The 26446-nt window shown below is 37.5% G+C and overlaps 1 protein-coding gene across 1 annotated transcript in view; it reads right to left on the reverse strand.

The window, feature by feature from the left end:
* Positions 1 to 6337: 6337 nt before the first annotated feature.
* Positions 6338 to 26446, reverse strand: part of LOC132154528 (ephrin type-B receptor 1-B-like) — a 228184-nt gene continuing 208075 nt past the window's right edge. Inside the window, exons 10-16 of the mRNA XM_059563116.1 lie at positions 24221 to 24406; positions 22433 to 22680; positions 20986 to 21201; positions 15113 to 15262; positions 10406 to 10599; positions 9710 to 9865; positions 6338 to 8089 (exon numbers count right to left, since the gene is read on the reverse strand). Coding sequence (XP_059419099.1) covers positions 7975 to 8089; positions 9710 to 9865; positions 10406 to 10599; positions 15113 to 15262; positions 20986 to 21201; positions 22433 to 22680; positions 24221 to 24406 — 1265 coding nt within the window. The 3' untranslated portion in view covers positions 6338 to 7974. The remainder of the gene's footprint in view (positions 8090 to 9709; positions 9866 to 10405; positions 10600 to 15112; positions 15263 to 20985; positions 21202 to 22432; positions 22681 to 24220; positions 24407 to 26446) is intronic.

Genomic DNA, 26446 nt, shown 5'->3' on the forward strand with positions numbered 1-26446 from the left:
AGAGGCATGCAGTTTATTTCCATTGAAAAACCTAATGCAGCGCAGAACTCAGGCAGAGTTAAGCTGTCTACAGGCCCTGCACAAGATACACACAGCTTACCGGTGGATGTTTAAAATGCATCCTGAGAAATGACTTGGAAAGCTGGTGCTATGAAGCTAAAACACTTCTTAAAAGGTATTTGCAAGCAATCATTTCTCTACACACATCACATTGACTACTTACCAGTAATGCTGTTTCAAGCTCGCTTTATAGTAAAACACATTGCACATCATCTTTGCCTGTGCAATTATATTTAGTTTTTTGTTTTTGAACATATTCTGCATTAGCCTGAAGGAATAGTTCACCCCAAAAATGAAAATTTGAAGAACATTTTATCACCCTCAGGCCATCCAACATGAAGATGAGTTTGTTTATTCATTGGAACAGATTTGGGTAAATTTAACATTACATCACACACCAATGGAGTGAATGGGTGCCATCAGAATGAGAGTTCAGACAGCTGATAAAACATCACAATGATCCACAAGTAATCTGCATGACTCCAGTCCATCAATTAACATCTTGTAAAGTGAAAAGATGCATGCTCATAATAAACAAATCCATCATAAAAGCAATATGTTTTTGACTTCAATCCATTGCTGCCAGCTTAAACATGAGTCCTCTATCAATAATACTGATTTCTCCAGTGAAAAAGTCATCTCATCATAATCGGGAGGGAAATTTGCCAAACAGTCCAAAACGCATCTGGACAAATATATCGGTGGATTTGAATGTGAGAGGGCAACAGGGGATGGACATTTTCACTGGAGAAAGCATTATTATGCATTATGTATTGGCATTTTTGCCAGAAGCAAAGGTTTGAAGTTTGGACTCTCAATCTGACGGCAACCATTCACTGCAGAGGATCCAAAGATGAGCAAGTCATGAAATGCTTAATTTCTCCAAATCTGTTCTGATGAACTCATCTACATCTTGGATGCTGAAGGAGAGTACATTTTCAAGATTACAAATTACTTAATGGTACAAAAATAATGTATAAAAAGGGTTCAAAACTACGATTACAGAGACCAATATTTTGTGAAAACGAATCACTTTCATTGGCTCTTTCATACTGGAATGATCATTCTTTCGGGTTGTATACTGTATATAATGCAATATATATATTGTCAATAAAGGAGACATTACAAGTCAAGTCTCTCCAGAAAACACACACAAACACTCTCCAAAGCCATTAATTATCGGTCTGTGAGTATCTTATGTATTCTCTCCCAGCCCTCACAAACACAACTCCCTCCACTTTAATTATATCAATAAAGATAACATATCAATTTAAACAAATGTTTGGAAGATTGAGCCATGTGGAGAATTAGCCATATAAATAGCCATTAAAAATGCATAACTGTCAATTATTGCTCTTGTAGAGTCGCAATTATGCAGTCTCAGTGACCTTGCATCGGTCTTTTCCATTAGGAAGACCTCTCTGAGAAATGAAGTGTCATGTTCCATACGGGGCTCAATCCCACCAGATAATGAAATAAAAGGAAGAGAGGAATAAACACGTCTCTAATGAATGCCCTGAGAACGAGGCTGAAAGAGAAGTCGCAATGCTGGGAAAGAGGTCAGCACACAAGGAGACGGCTCAGTTGATACACAATTCTTGTTTGAAATCATTGTTTTACAGGTCAAGACACCATTTAAAAAAAAAAAAACTAGGACTGTAAACTGATCTTTTCTTTATTGTGGCAGATTTTACGTTTACAAAACCTGGGTTATATCATCTTTCTAAACTCCGTACATAACCCCGAGCATTAGAACGGTTCACACTTGTAATCCTGAAAAAGGGTTTGCACCGGATTTATGAAACCCTGCTCCAGAGCTTCTGCAGTGCTGAGCTCGCATAGTGTGAAAGGATGTGGTGCTGTTGTTATATACTAACAGTAGATATTAGATGCTAGATGATTAGCAACAGATAGTCAATGGCATACCTCACATTCACGAGTTTTAGACATTCACAGAAACACCACACGTTGTATAAAAAGCAATTTTAGCATTTGGGCAGAAAAAAAGTCAAATGTTGAAGGAAAACATAAAATTGGAGTAAAGAAAAATACTTTTAACCACTTCAGCTGTTATTTTGATTTTTTGAGAATTAGGCATATGCAATATTGGACCCACCGGTGGGTCCCCAGAGTTGATGTGGTTAAGGGGTCATACGTATGATGCGATTTAAATATTTCCTTTCTCTTTGGAGTGTTACAAGCTCTTGGTGCATGAAGAAGATCTGTAAAGTTGCAAAGACTAAAGTCTCAAATCCAAAAAGATATTCTTTATCAAAATTAAGACTCTGCCACGTCATATGACCCCTTTAATTCTTACCTTATACAACTTTTGCAAAAACACACACAGAGCTCCTTTTTACAACAGCAGCGGAGTGGCGGCACGTTTGTATGGTGCCCGGGAGATGTCATGCTTGGTTCACTTAGTTTTGTCATGGCCACAACATAATAACTCATGGGAAACTCAATGGGAACGTCATATTTACCTGTGGGAACGACATCCTTATGTCGTGGCCTTGAGACGTTTTTTTTAAGGGAACGACATCCATTTCTCGTGGCCATGAATTCTTAAAAAAAAAAAAAAAAAAAATTATATATATATATATATACCAAATAATTAATGTATATAGCTAATGTAATAATAACAATAATATACAAATGTTAAATTAAATGTTTAATGTTAATAAAAAATGTTTTATCCATTATTGATAATTCTGGGTTGCTATGGTCACGGTTTGTTTATGCATTAAACTCGTGGCCATGAGAAAAATATGTCATTCCTTTAACATAGCATCTCGAGGCCACGACATAAGGATGTTGTTACCTTGACAAAGTGATCTCGTGGCCACAACATAACATGACATTCCCACAAGTTAATATGACGTTGCCACTTATTAATATCTCGTGGCCATGTCATATCACGTTCCCACGGGTTTCACAATAATGGACATGGAATGTTGAAGTATACGTAAAGCGATTGAAAGAACGGAAAGGAGGATTAAGAATCTCCAACGACAACTGGAAGCACTACATTTGCTACAAGTGTCTGCACTTCAGCGTCCGTATAATTATCGCTGTTCATCATACTTATGGAATAAGTTACACAGCGTTTTAAATCATTGCGGGTGAGGGTCTATTCAAATGAGTCTGGCCCGTCAATGTCTACTTACGTCACGGTTAGTACCAGTTGTGCTGGTTAGACTCTGCTCCGGAGTAGGAGCTAATTTGGTTCTCGAAAAAGGCAGTCTGGTACTAATATCTCAACTAGTTCCTGTGGTACAAAAAAACGCCCAAAAGTGGGTAGTTCCACAATTATGCCTGGTACTATGAAAAGGTTCCTGTGGCGCGAAAGGCCCTTAAGTGAACCGACAATTTCATCTCCCGGGCACTTTACGATTGACCCATGGCTGTGCCTCATTATCAAGAGCGCTCTAAGGATGAACATATCACTCGCCCGACTTCAGCTTTTCCAAGGTCTTTATTGAGTGCATTTCAGTACAATAGTGCTCATAAAGTTACAGTTTCAAATTCTGACATACTCATCACAAGAAACGAGAGTTAACTATACAGCCTCTGTGAGGTGAGGGGGGCTTTCCTTCGTTCGGTATCTACAAAACAGTGTGAGCTAGTATCCATGCCATGCTAGTAATATCAACAGTCTCTTGAACCCTTTGACTCTCTGGCTTTCAATCTCGGTTGCCAAAAATAATGCTCCATCATTTTAACATGAATGTGTCGTTTGAAGCGCGCAAAAGCAAAAAGAACAATACAAAACATGAGCTCGTTCCTACAGGCGATGTCAGACGACGCTTTTGTTTGTTCCAAACTTGCTTTTTAGTTGCGCTTGTGAAGTCTGAAAGTCTAAAATGAACACATGCACTGCTAAGACTTCTGTTGGCACGGTAACAGGCAGCATCACTGCTGATCCACAGCCAAACGCGCACCAGCCTCCGCAATGTGTCGACACTCCAGGCAAAGAGCGATAAAATTAGACTCAAATCATTTCCTTTCATCCTCTTAACCCTCCGAGAGGGTTATGTACATGTATTCATGTACATATTCAAATATAAATCATATACTACATCTGTAATGGTTGTATGTGTGTGTTAAATTATGATTAAGCTTCAGTCTGTCTGTGCAGATGGTGAAGTTCTGCAATTATTAGGCCAGTATAGTTATTTAGATTATTTGACAATTTAGCGTCTACACATGACTGAGAAATGGAAGATCCTCTTTGCATCAGTTACAAAATTTTAAGTTTTTAACTGGACAAGTGTCTGCTCTGTATATGACTTTTATTTATTCATTTATTTATTTTTAAAGAAGTATCTCATGCTCAACAAAGCTACATTTATTTGAAAAAAAAAACTGTAAAAGAACATTCCATTGTGAACAAATATTGTAATTAAAAGTAATTTTCTATTTGCCATTTGAAATATTTGAAAAATTAATATCCTTTAGAATTTAATATGCTGCTTTGCTGCTCAATAAATATTTCTTATCAATGCTAAAATCTTTTTTTCCCAAGATTCTTTGACTAGTCTTTACTGTCACTTTTGATCATTTAAAACCATCCTTGCTAAATAACAGTATTAATTTCTTCAAAAATATGACCCCAAAACTGTTGAATTGCTGTATATATTAGGGAGACGCCAATATCAAGTGTAATTATATTATATGATATTAAGCCAATAAATTATGAAGGATAATATATATTATAAAAAAATAAAATAAAAAAAACTCTATCCCGTTCTAGATATTAGCATTTTGCATTTTCAAAAAACCATATTGCTCAACCACTGTTGTACTTTAAGCCCTCTCTCTTACAGTCAACATGAAATGTAATTTGCAACCCATTGCACTTCAATATGCAGTAATTATAAATGAAACAGGATACGATGATGGGACTTAATTTTAACCACCATGATTAGACTGTGAAAAGAATAGAGAATAACTCACGTGGTTGGAGGGGAGAAGTGGAAAGAAACAGTTAGAACGAAAATAGTGTCACATTTTAATTTCATGCTTACTTAATACTTCAATCTCTAACATCTGTCACTTTCTTCTTTCTTTATTCCCCATTTCTTTCCCTATCCTGCACTATACTGTCTCTCGCTCACGCTTTCTCTTTCATTCTCTGTCTCAGTCCCACTCATTCATCACTCTTCTTAGTCTGTGTGTGCTGTACCTGCAGGTATCCCAGCATGCTCCACCCTCCCCAGAGTGTCCACAGCGATGAGAGCAAGTCAGCCATTTTTCAGCTGGGCCATACGGCAGGACGTGGGACAGCTTGGTTACGCCTAACTGCGAACGAGCTGGACGCAGGCCATGGTGAGGATACTTTGTGATCATTAAGTGTGCTGCTTCTGGTCCTTTGCGCAGGGGAAGACATCCTTATCTAGTGCTAATGCTTGTGTAAGAGCCAGACATTATCTCTACCGCCGTCGTATGAAGGAACAGATTCATTTTCTTCAGAGGAATACAGGCAAGGAGTGTGTGCACGCGTGCAAAAAATAAACCTCTTGGCAGAAGCTGTAAAAGTGTCTTCCTTAACAAAGAGCCAATGCACTCTTTGGTTGCCATGGTGAAATTCATTGTAGCCAATTAGGTGAAACACCTTGTGTATATCTGTGTGTTGCTTGTAGAGAATAACCATAAACCATGAGTCTCATTAACTTCCAGACAATGTAGCAGCTTATTCATTACACACACATACGATTCACAGCAGGCAAATTAATGGTACAACTGCTAATGTTTCAAATCTCGCATTGGGGTTCTTTAATGCTAAACTTTAGGAGATCCTGTGAAGCTGCTTTTTGCCATTATGATCCTCAAATCTGGAACTTTTTACCAATTACATTTATATTTATTCATACAATACACTTTTGTCCAAATAAACTTACAAATGAAGAATTTTATTATAAAATCCAACAATATTTGCAGCATACAATGATCAGACAAGCTCGCAATCATTCAAAAATGATTTATTTGTTTGGTTAACATTTATTTTAAAGTTGGCTTTTGAGTATTTTAGGTCTCTAATGCATTTGATGTATTACTTTTAACATTCAAATTAACTTTTTATTTTACTTCTAGTTTGTTGCTTTTTCATCTTGCTGTTTTTATTAAAACAATATTCTGATTTTTTTTTAGCACTTTTAGCTACACTTTATGCTATACAGTTACAATATTAATATTATTTGTAACACTTTACAATGTTTAATTCATTAACATTTGTTCATACATATATATCTTTTTTAAATTAGATTTTTAACACACTAAGGTTTATTGTTAATTCATGTTCATTCAATGTTCATATCTATTCTTACAACCTGAAATCCATAAATGTTTTGTATTTTCAAAAATTAACATTGACCTAGATGAATTATTTTTTTCAAGAAGTATTGTTAAATGTTAATTCATCCATAATGCATTAACTAATGTTGGCAACTTTCTGTATAATGTTACCTATATTATTATTATTATAATCATCGTCAGTAAGCTGATGCTATTTCTTCATGGCAACCAAAAAGTAACACTTCAAAGCCATCAAAAGCCTTTGTGTGTGTGTGTGTTTGTGTGTGTGTTTCCCAGTGCTTCACTGAATGCTTAAGTAGAATGTGCTCAATGGGGTGGCATTAGGCATCTGTTCATAAAGGGTCACACAGATGTTCAATCCAGACACACACACAAATAAATGGAGAGATGATGACATGAAAGAACATGTACCGCATTTAGCAATGTCATCCAGAAACATCTGGAGCTGAAAGTGTGACTCGGCCTGATAAAAGTGGTGAAGGGCAGCGGGTTTGCAAGTCTCTTCGTTTCCTGTCCTTGACCTTTCCATTCACTTGTAAACATGTACTTGCAAACAGATTAGCGGTTTTAAAGACCCTGTAAGACCAACATTAGTACAGCTTATTAACAGTGGAACTACATTTAAGTGTACTAGCTAGTTTAGGCGGTGACTATGCACCCTCCCAACGCTAGTCGACGCATTCAAACACTCTGACACGAAACTAACAAGAACGACTAGAAGAAGTAGAAGAAAGAAAAGCTGTACATGTAAGTGCTCATAAGCGTGGAAACACCTACAATAAACACTGTTCAGTGGCCTGAATGCGTAGCTTTTTTCACCTAAAGTATATCTTTTTGATGCTATTTTATACACAACTAACTGATATTTACACAACATTGACAGAGTCCGAGTTCATCCCAGATTGTTCTCGTGGCGTCACGCTGACGTAAGTGAGTTCGTGTCCTGCAGAATCGGCGGTTCTGGTCCAACGCGCAACAATGCCAAAAATGCAAACGGAAGAAGAGGGTATTTACATACAGGTCCGTTACACTTCACCTTCAATATGAAGGTTTACTCTGAAGATATACTCGTATTTATTTTAAAGATATACATCATTTATGCTTGTATGGCCTAGGAATGGGACGCAGGCATACAGGATGTCCTCTGGCAACGTCAACCATACCGAGATCGACAGGTAGTGTAAGTAGGAAGCAGTGATGATTGAAGGTTTATAGTGGAAATAAAGTATGAAAGAACCTTGTAGAAAACATTGTAGACGTCTCAGAATCTGAATAGTCATTGTGATTTTTTTGATAAGCAATGCGAAAGTAACTAAAACAGAATTAATGACAAGAAGAGGACAAAAGTCTGCTTCTTCAGGTTTTCCCTGTAAATGTAGGCCAAAGAGACAAACAGCTGACAGGTTAACAGATGTCCTGTGAGTCTCGGCTGTCCTGTTCCAACCTGGTCTGTTGGATATGGGATAATGGTTCCTCTCCTGAAACACGTTCTCAGATCAGGATGATAGTCTCTATTCTGGCGCGCTCCGATGGGATTGGGCTCACCCGCTGGTAATTCTTACGCAAGCTGCCCAGCCCATCATCTGGCGCCCCCTGTAGTCATGCCAGCTCTGTGCCCGTCTGACACTGGGACATCTGCAGGTGCATGGACTGAATGCTGTTGAGGATTTTCTTCTGATGGCCGGCTAGAGTCACACCTATCCTCAGCAGGTCCCTGTGAACACAAGAAGATTGCATAACTACAGTTAATACTGGACACACATTTAAATGCAGTATACAACCATGACACATAACTCCAAAGCAAACACTAAATAGCTATATAATATACATTTGCATCACTCCTTGCTAGCGGTCATTTGTAACATACTTTAACATTACTTTTCCAAGGAACTGCTGTTATCACTGCACATTGGTTGATGCTCATACTACATTCACATCTCAACTAAATATGGCTGAAAATTTACATTTTGCTTTAAATCCATTTTTGTTCGATGCTCTACACATGAACTGATAAAACTTTACAATAAGATTGTATATGCTAACATTAGTTACAATAATGAAATCCAGTAGCTTACACAAACTAACAATTAACAATACTTTCACAGCAACTGTTAATTTGTACAATTTCTAATACATTTTTAACATAAAAATGTATTATAAACAAATATGAATTAATAAAGAGCAATTCACAAAGTATATAAAATTAACCGTGATATAAATTCAACAAGAAAATTTACGATTCACAAAAATTAAAAAACTTAAGTATATATATATATATATATATACAAACACTCAAGTTATTCCACTATCCTTTGAGATGAGCCTTTGAACAACCTGTACTATCAATATACAAACCATTCAAACAACACAGATAGAAAGAGAAACAGCTCAGATCCCCTACAGGTTTATAGATGTGAGAGCAAACAGTATTAACACATGAAAGCTGCTTGCATTTAACTTCCTGCTTATGCATGGGCTCATACTTATGTTTCTAATTAAGCGCAGACCCTCTCTGTGAGCACCGGCTGCATTAATCAGAGCGTCAGAGACGCTACACCTCACAGGACGCTTCCCACCACGAACAAAACACCAGGAGACGTGTATTAAACATCATCAACAGCATATCCACCTGTTCGATAGCGACTCAAACAAGTCAAAACACATACACACATACCTTAGCGATTCAGGCTAGTCCTTATGTATGGTTCATAAATCTATATTAAACAAGTTTGCTGAGATATCTGGTCGCTTGGCATTCTGTAATCAATGAATGTCTGGAAATCTGAAACCAGCTTTAATCCCCCTTCAGACAGACACAACAAACCAACTCACCAAGCATTAGACATCATCTAAAATAAACCAATAATATGACAGGATGACTGAATAAGTGACATAATTGTAGTAAACATAATGATTTTTGAAACAGATGTTGTTAACAGTGTGACATATGAAAGTCTGTTTTCAACTCAGGAATCAGGAAACTAAGTGATTTAAACAGGAAATAAAGTTGCAATTGTGAGGTCAAAAGTCCCAATTTCAAGAAATAAGGTTGCAATTAGGTGGTTGACTAGTTGCATAACCTGTTGATGGAGTTAATAAACATGGATGACAAACATATAGAAACTAGAAGGTGTTTTATTAGTTGGTTAATCAGATGGTGGGCCCATGTTTGGCCTGGTCATGTTGGTCAGCCTGGATAGAACCACACTATGGCTTGGACTGGCTGACCAGCTTGACCATCTAAAGCCAACATGGATTTTTAAGACCTTTATTCGCAGTAATGAACCCCCAATGTTGAAAAATTTAGAAAAGACACTTAAGACTTCACACTCACTCTGAAGTCATCTGGGTGACCAGCTGTAGGGATGTGAAGCCAGAGTTGAGGAAATTGTCTCTGTATTGAGACATCTTGACAGCAGCCAGCCAATCCTCTACAGAACTAAAGGTGGTGAAGTCTGGGATGGACCTGTCCAACAACGGTTGGGACGGACTGAAGGAGGAGAGAGAAACAGAGAGTGAGATGAACGGGAAAAGAGGAGTTACATCACCCAACCTTGGGTGTCATGGTTACTGTCTTTGTAGAGACCACCTACCTTGTATTTTTTTCTAGAAAGAAAACAGCTTCATAAGTGAATTAAATAATGTCTTATTTAATATGAAAACACGTTTAGGGTTTGTGAACTGTTTTAATACATTGTAAAATGTAATTTTCTCTTGTGAAGCAAAACTGAATTTTCATTAAAATAACCTCCAGTCTTCAGCGTCACATGATCATTCAGAAATCATTCAGAAATCAAACATTTGTGCTGCTTAACATTTTTATGTTAACCGTGATTCATTTTTTTTCTGGATTCTTATGAATAGAAAGTTAAAAAAAAAATTTTTTTTTTATAAATATTTTGTAACAAGGTAAAAGTCCTTGCTTAATAAAAATATTATTATTATTTTAAAAAGCCTTCTAAGCAAAAATAAAGGTTTTCCACCATAGTATGAAAACAAAATGTGTGAATAATAAGTTTGTTTGACTCACATAGTGGGTATACTGGCAACTGCTTTAAGGCTGGTGGGATTGCGGATGAGTTTGTCAAGCGTACTGACGATATCTGTGAAGCGCGGCCGAGTGTTCCGATCTTTCTGCCAGCAGTCGAGCATCAGCTGGTGGAGAGCAGTGGGACAATCCATGGGGGGCGGCAGCCTGTAATCCTGCTCTATAGCGTTGATCACCTACACACACACACACACACACACACACACACACACACACACACACACACACACACACACACACACACACACACACACACACACATGTTATTGCCATTAATTGTTATGTTGTCATTGGTGGGGGAAGCACTTACAGTATATGTATGATTCTTAAACACTTTCTGGAATCCTACACTGTCAAAAAAAAAAGAAAAGAAAAAGCTACAAAGCTGTCACTGGGATGGTCGCCTAACAAATGCTAAAATGTACATCTTTGTACCTTTTTAACCCTAAATAGTAGTACATGTAAATGCATTAAAGGGACATATTAGTAAAAGTACATAATAGTACCTAAAGTGTCCAAATGTGACACTGGACCACAAAACCAGCCTTAAGTCGTGGGGGTATATTTTTTAGCAATAGTCAAAAATACAGTACACTGTATGGATCAAAATAATTGATTTTTCCTTTATGACAAAAATCATTAGGATTATTAAGTTAAGATCATGCTCCATGAATATATTTTGTAAATTTCCTACTGAATATATTAAAACGTCATTTTTGTCAATAAGGAAATGCACTGTGATAAACTGGTTTTGAGTGCATCAATAATAAGAACTAAATAATACCATAACCATATCATAAAAAAAGCACACAATATTGTTTTATTAAACAATGATTGCCACATATATCAGTTTTGTTGCATAGACATTGCAACATAACACACAAACGACCCATGAGCATCATTAATCATTAACATGATCTGTCATCCTACCCTCCTCAAACACTGGACTCTCTTCCCATACATCTCTCTGATTCTCTCTGACACAAGCAAAGATCAAATGAACAAACAAACACTGTCTATCCTCTGCACACCATTCTAGAGCTCTGGTTCGCACAAACATGAATCCAGATATTTGAGGATCAATATATATTTCCTGCTCCCTCCACAGCGGCCGCTTTTCTCCTAAATGGATTCCACAGGACCGCGGTGAGATGTGGGCACTGACCACTGCAGATATCCTGCAGTTTCATTACACTGATATGATCTTTTTATGGCAATTTGGCATTGCTTGATCATTAAAAACTCTAGAATATTCAGAAAATGAAGTATGTGATAGGCTGAAGAAACTTTACCATCCCCAACTTCACCTTTGGTGGTTCTTCAATGTCAGAGAGTTAACTTGGGAGCCCTATTGCTTTGTTTGTCTTTTTGGTGCATGTCATGAGATGTCAGAATCAGGCAAGTTTACAGTCTTCGTCCTTCATAAAATGGTTTTCATGAATATTTAACAACAGAATTTTCAAGAAATTAAGTCTGTCGTGCATGACAGACAAAAGCCCTTTTTTAGCCATGGAGACTATCTTTGAGAAAAGAAAGTAAATACAGAGAATGTACAGAAAGTAGAAACATAATAATTAATTTCTTTAATTTATTTTCTTTGATTTGAACGTACTGAATCTCTGAATGCTAAAATTGTTTTTTACAGTTGCGAGTTTGGCGGTCATTACAGTCACAATTTCCTCAGGGTTCGTTCTGCATCTCTGATGTGTTAACAGGATGCTAAAAGGATTGGGGAATTTATGTTTTCATTAGCAGGATTTTCTGAAAATCCCCAGAGCCTAGAATGAGTCTGCTTTATTCAAAATTCGAACAGGAAAAATGTTTGTCTCCTCTGAAACACAGATGCTGGGAGATTTTAATGAAGAAAGACTCCAAAGCAGGTTCTGTAGATTCAGTAGGAAAGACAGTAAGACTCAAAGTAGTGAGCCTTAGAGCCGAAGAGATTGACAGGAAATGAGACTCAATGCAATGGAATTCAGGGATAAAGCCAAAGGGTGTTTGGTGCTTTATAGTTAATCATGCATTTTACATAGACCATGAATGCAGGAGTGCAGAGAGCATTGCACTCTCAGAAAAAAACTGTCATTGGGGAGGTACCTTTCAAAAGTTACGGAAATCTCTCATTTACAGAGCTGGGTAGTAATGGATTACATGTAATCTGGATTACGTAATCAGATTCCAAAATTAAGTACTTGTAATTAGAGTAAACCACTTTTTAAAATACTTGTAATCAGACTACAATTACTTTATGGATTACATTATGACATTTTATTTAAACAATGGTAATAAGTTGTTCACAATTCATTGATTCTCCTAAATTTCCTTTTTTAATGTTTAATATTTTTTCTTATTAAATTTGCCGCATATATACAGTCGTGGCCAAAAGTTTTGAGAATTACATAAATATTAGTTTTCAAAAAGTTTGCTGCTAAACTGCTTTTAGATCTTTGTTTCAGTTGTTTCTGTGATGTACTGAAATATAATTACAAGCACTTCATACATTTCAAAGGCTTTTATCGACAATTACATGACATTTATGCAAAGAGTCAGTATTTGCAGTGTTGGCCCTTCTTTTTCAGGACCTCTGCAATTTGACTGGGCATGCTCTCAATCAACTTCTGGGCCAAATCCTGACTGATAGCAACCCATTCTTTCATGATCACTTCTTGGAGTTTGTCAGAATTAGTGGGTTTTTGTTTGTCCACCCGCCTCTTGACTTTTGCCTCATGGCACGGAGCTCCATCGTGCTGGACAATGCATTGTTCTACACCAAACTGTTGTTGGATTGTTGGAAGAAGTTGCTGTTGGAGGGTTTTGGTACCATTCTTTATTCATGGCTATGTTTTTGGGCAGAATTGTGAGTGAGCCCACTCCCTTGGATGAGAAGCAACCCCACACATGAATGGTGTCAGTATGCTTTACTGTTGGCATGACACAGGACTGATGGTAGCGCTCACCTTTTCTTCTCCGGACAAGCCTTTTTCCAGATTCCCCAAACAATCGGAAAGGGGCTTCATCGGAGAATATGACTTTGCCCCAGTCCTCAGCAGTCCATTCACTATACTTTCTGCAGAAGATCAATCTGTCCCTGATGTTTTTTTTGGAGAGAAGTGGCTTCTTTGCTGCCCTTCTTGACACCAGGCCATCTTCCAAAAGTCTTCGCCTCACTGTGCGTGCAGACGCGCTCACACCTGCCTGCTGCCATTCCTGAGCAAGCTTTGCACTGGTGGCACTCCAATCCCGCAGCTGAATCCTCTTTAGGAGACGATCCTGGCGCTTGCTGGACTTACTTGGACGCCCTGAAGCCTTCTTTACAAGAATTGAACCTCTTTCCTTGAAGTTATTCATGATCCTATAAATTGTTGATTTAGGTGCAATCTTAGCAGCCACAATATCCTTGCCTGTGAAGCCATTTTTATGCAACGCAATGATGGCTGCACGCGTTTCTTTGCAGGTCACCATGGTTAACAATGGAAGAACAATGATTTCAAGCATCACCCTCCTTTTAACATGTCAAGTCTGCCATTCTAACCCAATCAGCCTGACATAATGATCTCCAGCCTTGTGCTCATCAACATTCTCACCTGAGTTAACAAGACGATTACTGAAATGATCTCAGCAGGTCCTTTAATGACAGCAATGAAATGCAGTGGAAATGTTTTTTTGGGATTAAGTTAATTTTCATGGCAAAGAAGGACCATGCAATTCATCTGATCACTCTTCATAACATTCTGGAGTATATGCAAATTGCTATTATAAAAACTTAAGCAGCAACTTTTCCAATTTCCAATATTTATGTAATTCTCAAAACTTTTGGCCACGACTGTACTTTTTTGATTCTTTGAGTTTTCCCAGCAGAGAGGGGGAGGGGTGTCAGAATCGCGCTCAGAATAAATCATCAACAAGATAATGGAAACTTGAGAGGAACACTGCCTTTAATTACATTAAGTACATTAGTGTTAGTATTTTGTAAGTATTAACTGTCCATACATTGTACTTGAAAAATAAGCTATTGTGGCTCTTGTTGGTGAATTTAATATATTTTGTGGAATATATTTTTTCTTTGTATATGTCAAAATAGTGCAAGATTAGGCTATTTCAATATATGTGATATCAAAAAAGGGTTAGCACAGATGTAATCTATATGTAATCCAAAAGTAATACCATACGTTACCAAAAATGTGTAATCAAAGAGATTATATTACTGACTACAAATTTTGTCATGTAATCTGTAATCAGTAACTGATTACAATTCATAAGTAATCTACCCAGCTCTGCTCATTTAGGTACTGATATGTACCTTTAAGGTAATAATATGACCCACTAAGGGTAAATGTGACAAATCTGTACCTTTTGAAAAGGTACCACCCCAAAACTTTTCTATTCTATTCTATTCTATTCTATTCTATTCTATTCTATTCTATTCCATATACAACTTTTACAATATAATTAAATTATATGATTAATTATTTAATAGTAATAATAATAATAATAACAACAACAACAACAATCATGATAGCAGTTATTATTATCATCATAAATTATATATCATACTTATGAAGATATGATATAAGATATGATATGTTTTAATTAGTATTTTACTCAGTTTAAGATTCAGGGCTGGTGTGACTAAAAGCAAGTAATAGACTTTCATACATTGTTTAGTATAAAAAAAAAGAAGAAACTTGCATCTTGGTTGCTCATGTCCCAGTAGGGCCTCTCGCCGAAAGACATCACCTCCCACATGACGATACCGTAACTCCAGATGTCACTAGCAGAAGTGAACTTCCTGTATGCGATGGCTTCTGGCGAAGTCCATCTCACAGGGATCTTTCCACCCTTAGGAAACAAACAAAAATGACAGGTCAGATTGGTGCAATATGAGTGATAGGATGCTGTCATATGGATTCATTTTGGTCATAAGGATCCATGTGCCTATTTATGTGCACATAACCAATCAACATCAAAATATCTCACTTTCACATGGACAACTGGGAAATATGCTGTTTGAACAAAGCAAATAAACAACAGGAACATATCTACTCTCTGAGTTCTACATCCATCGCAACTATAAATATTTGCAAACAATGAGCTACATTTGCATTTCTTAAAATTCAGCATGAATGAATTAAATTACTTTTGCTTTACAAAACACCATAAAAACCTTTCCCCTTCTTTCAGTACACACACACACACAATAGTCTGATTGTGTGTGTGTTTGTGAGGAGGGCCTAGTCTCGTCCGTGGAGCGTGTCTGTCTGTAATTGGACTACCTGAGGCTGGATTTGTGTCTCACTGATTAAAATTGACGGCGGTTTGTTTTAAGATTCACCTCACATACACACCCACACAAACAATGACAAAACACTCACAGAACTGGTTTGAGATCCACATGCTTTATGTTCCAGTCTAATGATGTCAATTAGTTCAGTACTGCCTCTGACGTCAACCAGATGAAAACTAAAATGCAGAAAAGCTGAGCAGCATATTGTCATTCTGGAAGTGTGCTTAATCTCAACAATAAACTACTAATACTTTTACATTTTCTGAAGAAAATGTGCAAAACTGTCTGACAAGGGTCGTTGCTAGGGTATTGGTTTTTACCAAGTTACAATGTGATTGCTTATTGTACTCATTCCGGTTTTTAGAAACAACTTGGTTTGCTTCTTTAATGTAAGTTTAGGGAACATTCCAGCACCCACCAGATTTACACTTTCTAAATAAAAGTTTAATGAAGTTTCTGAATATTTTTTTTTTTTTAAATAAACAGGAAATATTTCAGTGAGCTGCAGAAGAGGCAAATAAAGAATAAAATACTGAACAGAGGGCTACACTGCACAATGTATCAGGGAAAACTAATTCATCCTCAGATGACTGTGAATGATGTCACTGCTTGTGGGCGGGGCTTTCTCTTTTTAAACGCAACACTGTAGCCGCTCAGAATACTTATCGAGAGAAATGAATACATTTTAGTAAATGAAAGGACAACAAACTAAAACAAGATCACATAATCTCAGACCTCTTCCTCTGTCCAGTTTTTATTAAGTTTGGTGTGGAAACAGTGACGAAACCGTGGTCAGGGAAGGACAGATGCCTGTTGGGAGTTTGTGTCACTCTTTCAATTCCACCCTTCCACCTCTTTAACCTCTCAGTTCCCTCTTAAGTCCCCTCCATCCATTCTCTTTTTTTTCCTTATCTAACACTATATTTTTGGAACCAATTGAATCTGCTGTGGGTCAGTGTTTGGCTTAAAGAGAAGAAAGTAAGAGAAGGATCTTTTTAGGTTCTTTCTTGTTGGATTTTCCTCGTTTGGTTTAGCATGATTTAAAGATGAAAGGGCTTGGAAACAAGCACACCATCCTTGTATATGAACTCAATATTCACTTTCAATATTCCTGTAATAATTCTGCAGCCCTCAGTCAGTATATTTAGTCAGAGATTTAAAAAGACCAATAATCTTAAAGAAGTCATACCATCACATCAATATCAGATTTTCTTTACTCTTTCGATATAAAAGAGTCTGACGTAGTGTAAACACAGTACAATAAATACAAAGCAAAAATTCCAGCCCACCCAAGATCATTAACTGTAAGATCATAAACTAAGCTGCAAAAATGGGTCATTCAGAAATCACCAAGGATATGACTTGCAGGCTTTGTGTTTAGGACCTCAGAAGTCTGTCAGGCAGAAAGCTGGGCATTTCTCAACAGCGAGCACCATGACATCCAAAAGCACAATAACATATGACTGCCCATGTTTAGATCTCATAGGTGGATTCAACAATTTAGCCCACCCTGATGAACAACATTATGAAGAACTTCAGGGGGGGGGGGGAGCTTTCTTCTTTCTTATCAAGTGAAATATATATAACAAATGTGGGATCTGATGACCCTTTCTGCTTGGATTTTCTCCTGATCTTTGTGTTCAGCGACCTGAAAGACTCAATTTCATCTTCATTGATTCTAATACAAGATGGAATGAACATATATATGACATAGACCAGTGGCATACAGGTCACCTCCACTGACTTCTATCTGTGACAAGAGGCTCATTACCTTTACATTGAGACCATGTAGTGTGATATAACACACAGAACTGAACTAGTAATGGTTAATGCAGAAATGGCTATTTCTTACACCAATAATGGCTTGTTTGAAGTGTGGTTCTAAAAATGGGGTGGAAAATAATAAAATAAAATCAAAACTGCTGAATGCTGGGTTTGTTTACTACATCGACTGAAGTGCGTGATGCTTGCAGTAATTTTAATGAGGACATAAATACATAAACAACATCACCAGAACTGTTCTGAGTCACTTCACAAGCATTTGAAGACATTGGACAACAGTCCAATTTGTGTTGTATTATCATCAGCATGCAAATCATAAGTTTGGGAGGTGGTTCAGATAGCAGCATCCTCACCGTGCGTCGCTAACGTTTTCATGCCCTCTTCCCAGTCAAATACCGCCCTGCCACCACCCAGATGACCTACGAGAACCGCACAAATTAAACCACGCTCACCTAATCCTTTATTATCCTTTCCTCCAAACTACCTGTCGAGTATTTTTAATATTAGATTATGACCTTGTGTAAGTACCAAGTTAAGTATTCTTTTTTTTCTTGACTCGAACACTCTTTCTTTTCCTTTGAGAGTTCTTTGTGCTTAAAAGGAAAGAGTTCTCGTATGCCCCTGTGTGAGATTTTCAAGTCACCTGGTGCTGCAGGTCAAAGGTCAGATGGCATGTTTAAATAATGACAGCTGAGCACGGCGGTGTGGGACAGTGTTGCTTACACTGCTGTTCCTGATACCCGCAGTAACTTGCTAACCAATATGCTCACATTTTACAACAGAGGAAAGGGTCAAGGTTGTATAAACCCATGAAATTGAGAATGAATTGGCAGTTTAAATTTAATTAAAATAAACTATGATAAATGTTGCAGTCCAAATTACGTACTATAAAAGTCAGACAACACTATTATTATTGCTCATACTTATTAAAAAACCATAGAAACATACTTTTAAGGTTAGCATGTATAACCTGACCTCACCACTTGTCCTATAGACATAAAAACACCCCCGTTGAGGAGAGTTGTGCAATTATAATTCTAAGCGTTAAATTGGATAAAATACTAGTCCCCAGAGCACCCTATTTTATGAGTTTTGGGCAAAAATCATTCATTTTCTTCAGAAGAACATAAAATCTAGTGTTACTCTGTTTCAGACACAACCCTTCTTGCGTGGCATCAATTAAAGAATAAATCAGCCTTCATTCAGAATGAATCTGACTCTGTGATACTGACCTTGAGGATTTCCTCCTAAATGCTGTTGTAGACTATTAGGATTGCTCAAGGCAAGCTGTTGTGAGATCAGGAAAGATTAGGCGTAAAAGAGCACACATGTTCATTTCAGCTGCACCGCACAGAGAACTGACACACACACACAGACGGGGAATGTAATAACTGATGGGCTTATACTGGCTTAGCTACCTGTGACACGAGACACACACACACACACACACACACACACACACACACACACACACACACACACACACACACACACACACACACACACACACACACACACACACTTCTCCTCATTCGTCCTTCCTAAGATGTAATTTAGCAGGTGAACAGACTGTACATAAACTAAATCTGATAGTGGTGAGGTCATGCATTCTCTTTTTAACTGGCTTCAGCCTCATAATGTTTGCCCGTGAAGGTTTGTGCCAAAAAAAAAAAACGTTCAAAGACACATTCAAACAGCATGTTTAACAGCATTCTTATGTTCATTCAATTTGACATTATAATTTAATCAGTTCTAGAATTCCTCATTCCTCATTCTTATCACTCCATGGATTCCTTGGGAACTGAACCCATGAACTTGGCTCTGCCTGATCTGCATAAACAACAGTATAGGAGCTGTGTTGTTAACACTGATCCAACAAAGCCAGATGACTGCATGACGGTCAGATGGATTCTTCATGTCTTATGATAATTCACACTACTCTAACAAACCAAGTAGGGCAATGTGAACTAGTTTAACTGACAGTTCTTGGGCAGAATAAGTCATAATGTGAACCAGTGTTGACACCGACTGGTTGAACATGAACATGCTATACATGCTACACGCTGAACATGCTATACAATTGCACAAGACGCTACAGGACATCAGACTTCAACAACTAGAGCTGAGATTACAAAACTGAAGACACTGAAGGAATTGAAATGATGAGTAAACAGACGAAAGATAGAATGTGCATGTCACATTCCACACTCCAGCATGCCAAATCACAACCCTTGGATGGGAGAGGAAGAAGAAGAGGAAGAGGGTAACAGAAAGTACAGTACAAGATTGTTATCTTCAAGTGAGACACTGTACATAAATCAACTTAAAACAAATTTTAAAAGCAAAATGTCAGAGTGACAGACAGACGTATGGGCAGACATACTTACAAATATCTCATCCTCAGAGTCATTAAATTTTTCTATTCTTCTATGGAAAGACAGATAGACAGACGGATGGATGTATGGATGGATGGATGAATGGGGCTAATAAACACAGGCCGTGAAAAGCTAAAAATTGAAAAAAAAAATGCAAAAACCCAGGGGGTAATTAAATTCTAACTCTATCAGTGAGAAATACAGCGATGTCACATCATACATCAGTATCACACTCCTGTTCACACCTTTGATGCATATTCCTGTCAATTAGCAGTCACCACAGGACATCCTGTTTGTGAATAGCGCCTGTCTTTGGTGCTTAATGAGCTTTTACGCATTTTAAAAGACAAAACGTTAGCTATATATTCCCTGTCTGTCATCTCATCTCTTTATCATCCTCCTCACATCTCTGCTCACCAGAGTGTAAAAGATTCAATTGTTTTCTTAACATGCATGGGACATTTCTATGAGAAGACTGAAATGAATTTAAAACAAGGATGTAAACCAGGGCTGTTTCTCTCCAGTGCATGGGTTGACCCTGCTAAAAGTTCGACTGCCCCTCTGTCTGAAACCAGCCTGAACACAGAAATCATAACAGGGTCAGATAAGCCCAGATAATTACTAGCGCGACAAATCAACGACACCAAAAATATCACAGTGCTCTGAATAGAGAGTCTTTAAGGAGGCAGGAGAAAATAGTATTTCATATTAATATTAAATATCCGCAGCACAGGAGGGCTAATGATGCCCTGGATGCTTATTAATGATACATAATAGAGAATTCCTGAAGTCTGAGCGCTCCATTTGGGAGGCAGGCTATTGGAAGTCCAGTCACTTGGCTGCGTTCAATCACATACAGAATTTAAATGCAGCTTTTCCAGGAAATGATCATGTCTTGTCAGGGAGACAATGCACCATTTCTTTCTGGAGGCATTTTGGTTAATAAAAGACAAAGTGGACAAGAATGAGAAAACAAAACCAAAGCTTGAGGAAATGAGGGGCAATTACAAACAGCCAATACCTGCCTTTTTAATTTTTTCAAGCAATACTGCAAAACATGGCACTTATTGGCTCCTGTTAAAATGAGGAGGTGAGCCTGACATGCTGGGGCAAAGTCTTACCAGTGAGCTGGTGTAGGTGGGGTCAGAGGTGTCTTCCTGCAGATAACGGGACAGGCCGAAGTCCGACACCTTGCAGACGAGGTTGCTGTTGACCAGGATGTTGCGGGCAGCCAGGTCTCGGTGGACGTAATTCATCTCCGACAGGTACTTCATGCCTGCAGCAATTCCCCTTAACATCCCCACCAGCTGGATCACTGTGAACTGCCCATCATTTTGCTGTCACACAACAACAACAACAACAAAAACATGGATATCACATGATGTTCAGCAACACGTCAAAGCTCAACCTCAACCAAAAGAGCTCCTTGTGTTTAGCGATAAATAATATCAGCAGTATGTGGTTAATGAAAAATATAACCATCTATTTCAAAAAGCTTAACATGATTTGTCAAAGCGGGACTTGCTTCAGGATACACGACACTGTTTCTGGAACAAAATTCCTATGACTGAAATCAGATTTTAGGGTTAAAGTTGTGCGCCATTCACAACTGAATTGTGAGTGCTTTTAAAATTCCAAATTCAAATTTAAATGTATCAAAACAATTATAGATGTGATATATAGAGAAAAGAACAGAGAGAACGATAAAATGATTGATTGTCATTCAAGTTCCTGTGGGGTATATGAAGCATATGAACCACATGATCCACACCCCCTATTCTTAAAGGGTTTTCTTGGATGAGTATATCAAAGAACCACGCTTGAGTTCACACCAACATTCACACCAGCCTAACGAATCAAAAACTGACTTCCCACAGACTCACATCCACATTAGAAGCTCTAGTGTGAAATGGCCTAGAGTCTGGAGGTCCTTCATAAACTGTGGCTGGATCTCCACTGTACACTTGCTCGAGCTGCAGTAGACTGTCTTTGCAATTAGCGTGAAATCAAACATCAGTGAGTTTTAATCTTTTAGAAACAAGTTAATTAATAAAATAATAATTTCATACACAGACAGACCCTTCAATAATCTGAGATAAACAGCAGCACCAATTAAATAAATATCTTGTGAATAAAAAGAGACATTGATTTTCCTTTTTTTGCACCATTTGTGTTTAACACTCTTCACCAGTAGCTGCCTAAACCGTGTTCACAGCACACAGTGGGAGACCTTTGAGTTCCTTCGAAACTTCTGTACACAGCCGCCAGTTTGCACAAGTGAAAGCTTTTGAACTGAATGCATGATAACAAACAGGGGTGGAGGGGGGGGGGGTGGATCGATGGCGACGCTACTCGGATGTGGCGGATTTCTAAACCAACTTCAAAGAGCCCCTTTTTTGTGGCACCAGATCAAAACTAGGGGAGAACCAATCCATGAAATTGAAAAAAATAATAATAAATTGGCCTGAACATTGATTAAGCAGTGTATTTCTCCACACCAGAGTGAAAGAATGAAACAGACAGTGAGAGAGAGACACAGAGGGTGCTTGTTTTGGATGTTGCACTTACCCTAAGGAAAGAGTCAAGTGCCCCGTTCTCCATAAACTCTGTGACGATCATGACAGGTCGGCTCTTGGTGACCACACCCTCCAGGCGGATGATGTTGGGGTGGTCAAACTGCCCCATGATTGATGCCTCGGACAGGAAGTCGCGCCTCTGCTTCTCAGAATAGCCCGCCTTCAGTGTTTTGATAGCAACGTAGATCTCTCGTTTTCCAGGCAGTTTCAGTCTACCTTTATACACCTCCCCGAACTCACCTGGGGCACACAAAGAGGAGCAATGTGTGAAAGACCATTAAACCCATCAAAAAACAATGAAGCTTCTACTGCTGAACATCAGCTACAGTACAGAGGGAATCTCTGAATGTCTCGCTATGTCATGTCTTGTTAATGAGTGAAGCTTTTAGGGTTTCTGAAACGGTTTGGAAATTAAATGTGGGGATAGAATGGCAGTGGTGAAAGATCCAAGCTCAGAACCAAAAGATAGTAGATTCAAACTTCACAATTCGATAGATACAAATGTCTATGATCTGCCTAGAGGTGTAGAAGGAACAGTGAATCAAAAAATAGAAGCAAATTGGATTCCCAAAAGCCAATGAATGGAAGTCAGATTTTAAGAAGTTATACATATATATTATCGATTGCATGACATTTTTCCTCACCATCTTTGAAGAAGACCATATCAACTGCAAACAATGGTTTCAGTGATTCAGTGTCTTCTGAACTAGTGTGAACTAGTGCAAGCATACTCAGATGTTTTGGATTCTATGGATTCTAATTGGTAAAAAAAAAAATTATAATAATAATTCTTGGCCAATACAAGTGTAATCTGATAAACAGAAACTACAAAAGCCCCAAAAGTCCCAGAGTTTGATTATCAGCATCAAACTTAGAATTTGTATAGTAGAGCTCATGTGTGGATCTTTTCCAGTTTATTCAGTATTTAGACTTTAAGTTATTTATAGGCAGACTTCTATAAAACTATTCTAGCAAACACAAAGGCAACTTCCTAAGCATAGTTCAACCAGTGGTGTCATCTTAGGTCTGGACTACTGTTAACCCTAAAGTACAAAACATAAACTAATACTTATTAAAACAGTTCAGATGTGGTCAAGATGTGCTAGCTTAACAGTTAAGGATCTGGGCTGTTTACACAAAACTGCAGATCAAGTAAAGAGGATATAATTCAGGAACGAGTCATTCTGACCTTCAGTATGTCATCAAACCCCAGGCTGCATAACGCAGGCTTACTATACTTACTATAACTTCACTAGAAGCAACTTTAGAGCAAAACCAAGCTTGATTATATCTGTATGGCCCCAGAAGTCTTCTAAAATCAATAAAGCTCAAGATAAAATAAGCAAAAATAGTAAAGGATAGAATAAAGAGAAACTTTGTCAGCTTTGACTCGAGTTTTAGTGCTAAAAGGTTGAGAGTATTTGTTATGATCTGTGTGAAATCCATATATGGTGCATCAGTGGATTAACTTGAGCTGTCTGACGCAGAGCAGACTGTGAGTCATACCGCGTCTCCACCGCGGCTCGCCAAGTAGATGAGGAGAAGGGCACAGACCCTCAGGGAGCTGTGTCGTGAGTCCTACTTGAGTTTGTGAGTAAATGTAGAGAAGTAGATGTGCTTCAAAACTGTCTCAGAGAGATGGCTGTGTAATGTTTGTGACTTTTTACGGTCTTTTTAGAACTGCTGTTTATTTTCAAGCTTTTGCCCATAAAGTTTTAAGCCTGTTATGCATGCATTAACAAGCGCATGGAGAAAAATCAGCAATAAACAAGCAACACACCTGCCCCAATAACTTCTTCAATCTTGACAGTGGAGACATCTATTTCCTTGGCGAATTCTCTGACGGCTTCATTGGGATCTTCATAAGTGAAAGGGTCGATGTAGATTTTCATCCCCGGAGAGCCTGGCAGGGTCGGGCAGCCCATGGGTGTGTGGCAGTTGGACAGATCTGGCCTTAAAGTGAGTTCTGGAACACAACCAAATTCCACAAATTACTAAAATGCTCTGAAATAGCTTTTGCATGGTGTTAACAGTTTTCATTTTAATGCAGCTGTAAAAGCACTATGGTAAATCTATTTTATGATCTAACCGAAAGCAGGTCAAGTCTAAGCAAGTTATTATAAACCATTTCTGTTTTAATGCATTTATTGAAGCAGTAAATAAACAAATCCAGTATGAATGGTTAAACAAGAGGCAATCTAAAACAGAGTGTTTTTTTACTGAAATATTAAAATGATTACTGCTTCCAATGCCTGATGCTGATGACATCAGTAGTTTCAGGCGCTTGCAAATTTCAGTACACTTTCATTTTAATTGTAATGAAAAACAATCCAAAATCTCCTATTGTTTTTGATGGAAAAATGAAAGTCATAATATTAAGATCATTATGACATAATGACAGAATAATCAACAACACTGTTTTCTATACATGCACTTAATAAAAACACTTAAAACAATACTTATACTGTATTATACTGCAAGCATTATTGTTTGTATGTTCAATCGTTGTGCAATTGTTAAGTGGAAATGATATCAGAGACTTTAATCTACAAAGTCTAGAAATAAAACTAACCTCTATTGCTAGCCTTTACAGTGTTTATTTTCTAACTTTTTCCCCCTTTAAATGAATTGCTGGTGACTATGACATCATTAAACATCAGTGGCAACACAAGACAGTTGCAGTGAAACTTTCTCTCTCTCTCTCTCTGCTTCTCCAATAGAGCCGAATCAAATTCTCTTCTGCCTTTATCCCCCACAGGACCTCATAAACAGATAACGCAGACACGCTATCAAACTGCTCCTCATGGCAGAAGATGAAACTTCATGCGTAAACATCAGTATGTGTGTGTGTGAGGAAGAGAGGATGCAGAAAGTAATCTCAGAGAATCAGAAAGAACCAGCAACCCACACAAATAAACCAAACATTAAATGAGCCCTAAAAGGAGGTGTTCATATCTGCTGCCCAATAAGAAAGACACCCAAAAGCAGATGTGGAAGCTGATGCAATCACACTGAAAGACACTAACGTCTGCTTCAGAAGAGGTGAGTGCTGACTCGGACGCAGGAGGGTGGAGAGATCAGGGTATGTCACCCAGCGAGACAGGAAGGCCAAGAGACATTCAAGTCTTCTGCCACTATAATAATAACCCATCCAGCATTCGCTTTACCGACTCCAGACAACAGTGTGAAATGGATCCAAATTCACCTGATTTACTGCCTTTATAAATTAAAAAAATATATATTATGCATGATTTGACAATGCATATTATTATAAAGAATTTTTTGTTTTGTTTTTCATGATCTTTCATCAATATATAGTAACTTCTGAAATGACTGAAATGAATATTTAGCTTTTCTTTTGTAGCAATGTTAGCTGCAAAACAATTATACTAATAAGTAAAATGACCATCAAATCTCAAATGATACTTAAAAATCAAGCCACATCCAACACGATTTTTGACCTAATATTAACTCGAAAATGTCTCATTATTATCATCTCAAGTTAACTTTAATTGGGCCCTATCTAGAGAAATCAAATACCCCTTATTTATTTTATTTATTCATTTATTTTAATAAACAAGCTTGATCCACGATTAAAACATGGGTAACATTAAATGATCATTAAAATTATTTATATTTATTTATTCATTTAGAATATTTATAGTATATCCATCCATCCATCCAACCAACCAATAAAATAACTAGAATTTTTTTTTTCATTAAAAAAAAAATTTTTTTATATTATATTTATAGCATATATATCTGTTGAGCTTGATCCACTAACAAAATAAATAAATAACCACTTTAAAATACACAATATTTATTGATATCATTTACACTCCAAAAAAAAAAGGCTCATTCTGAAATCTTTGAACTTCTGACATCAGAAATGCAAAAACATTCACATATCCAATCACATTTGAATGTCAACAATGCCTAATAAGTGACCAGAAAACAGAGGAAGAAACATAAAATATGTTATTATTACTTAAACCAACACAATTAA

Source organism: Carassius carassius, chromosome 12 (genome assembly GCF_963082965.1).
Source record: "Carassius carassius chromosome 12, fCarCar2.1, whole genome shotgun sequence".
Lineage (NCBI taxonomy): Eukaryota > Metazoa > Chordata > Actinopteri > Cypriniformes > Cyprinidae > Carassius > Carassius carassius.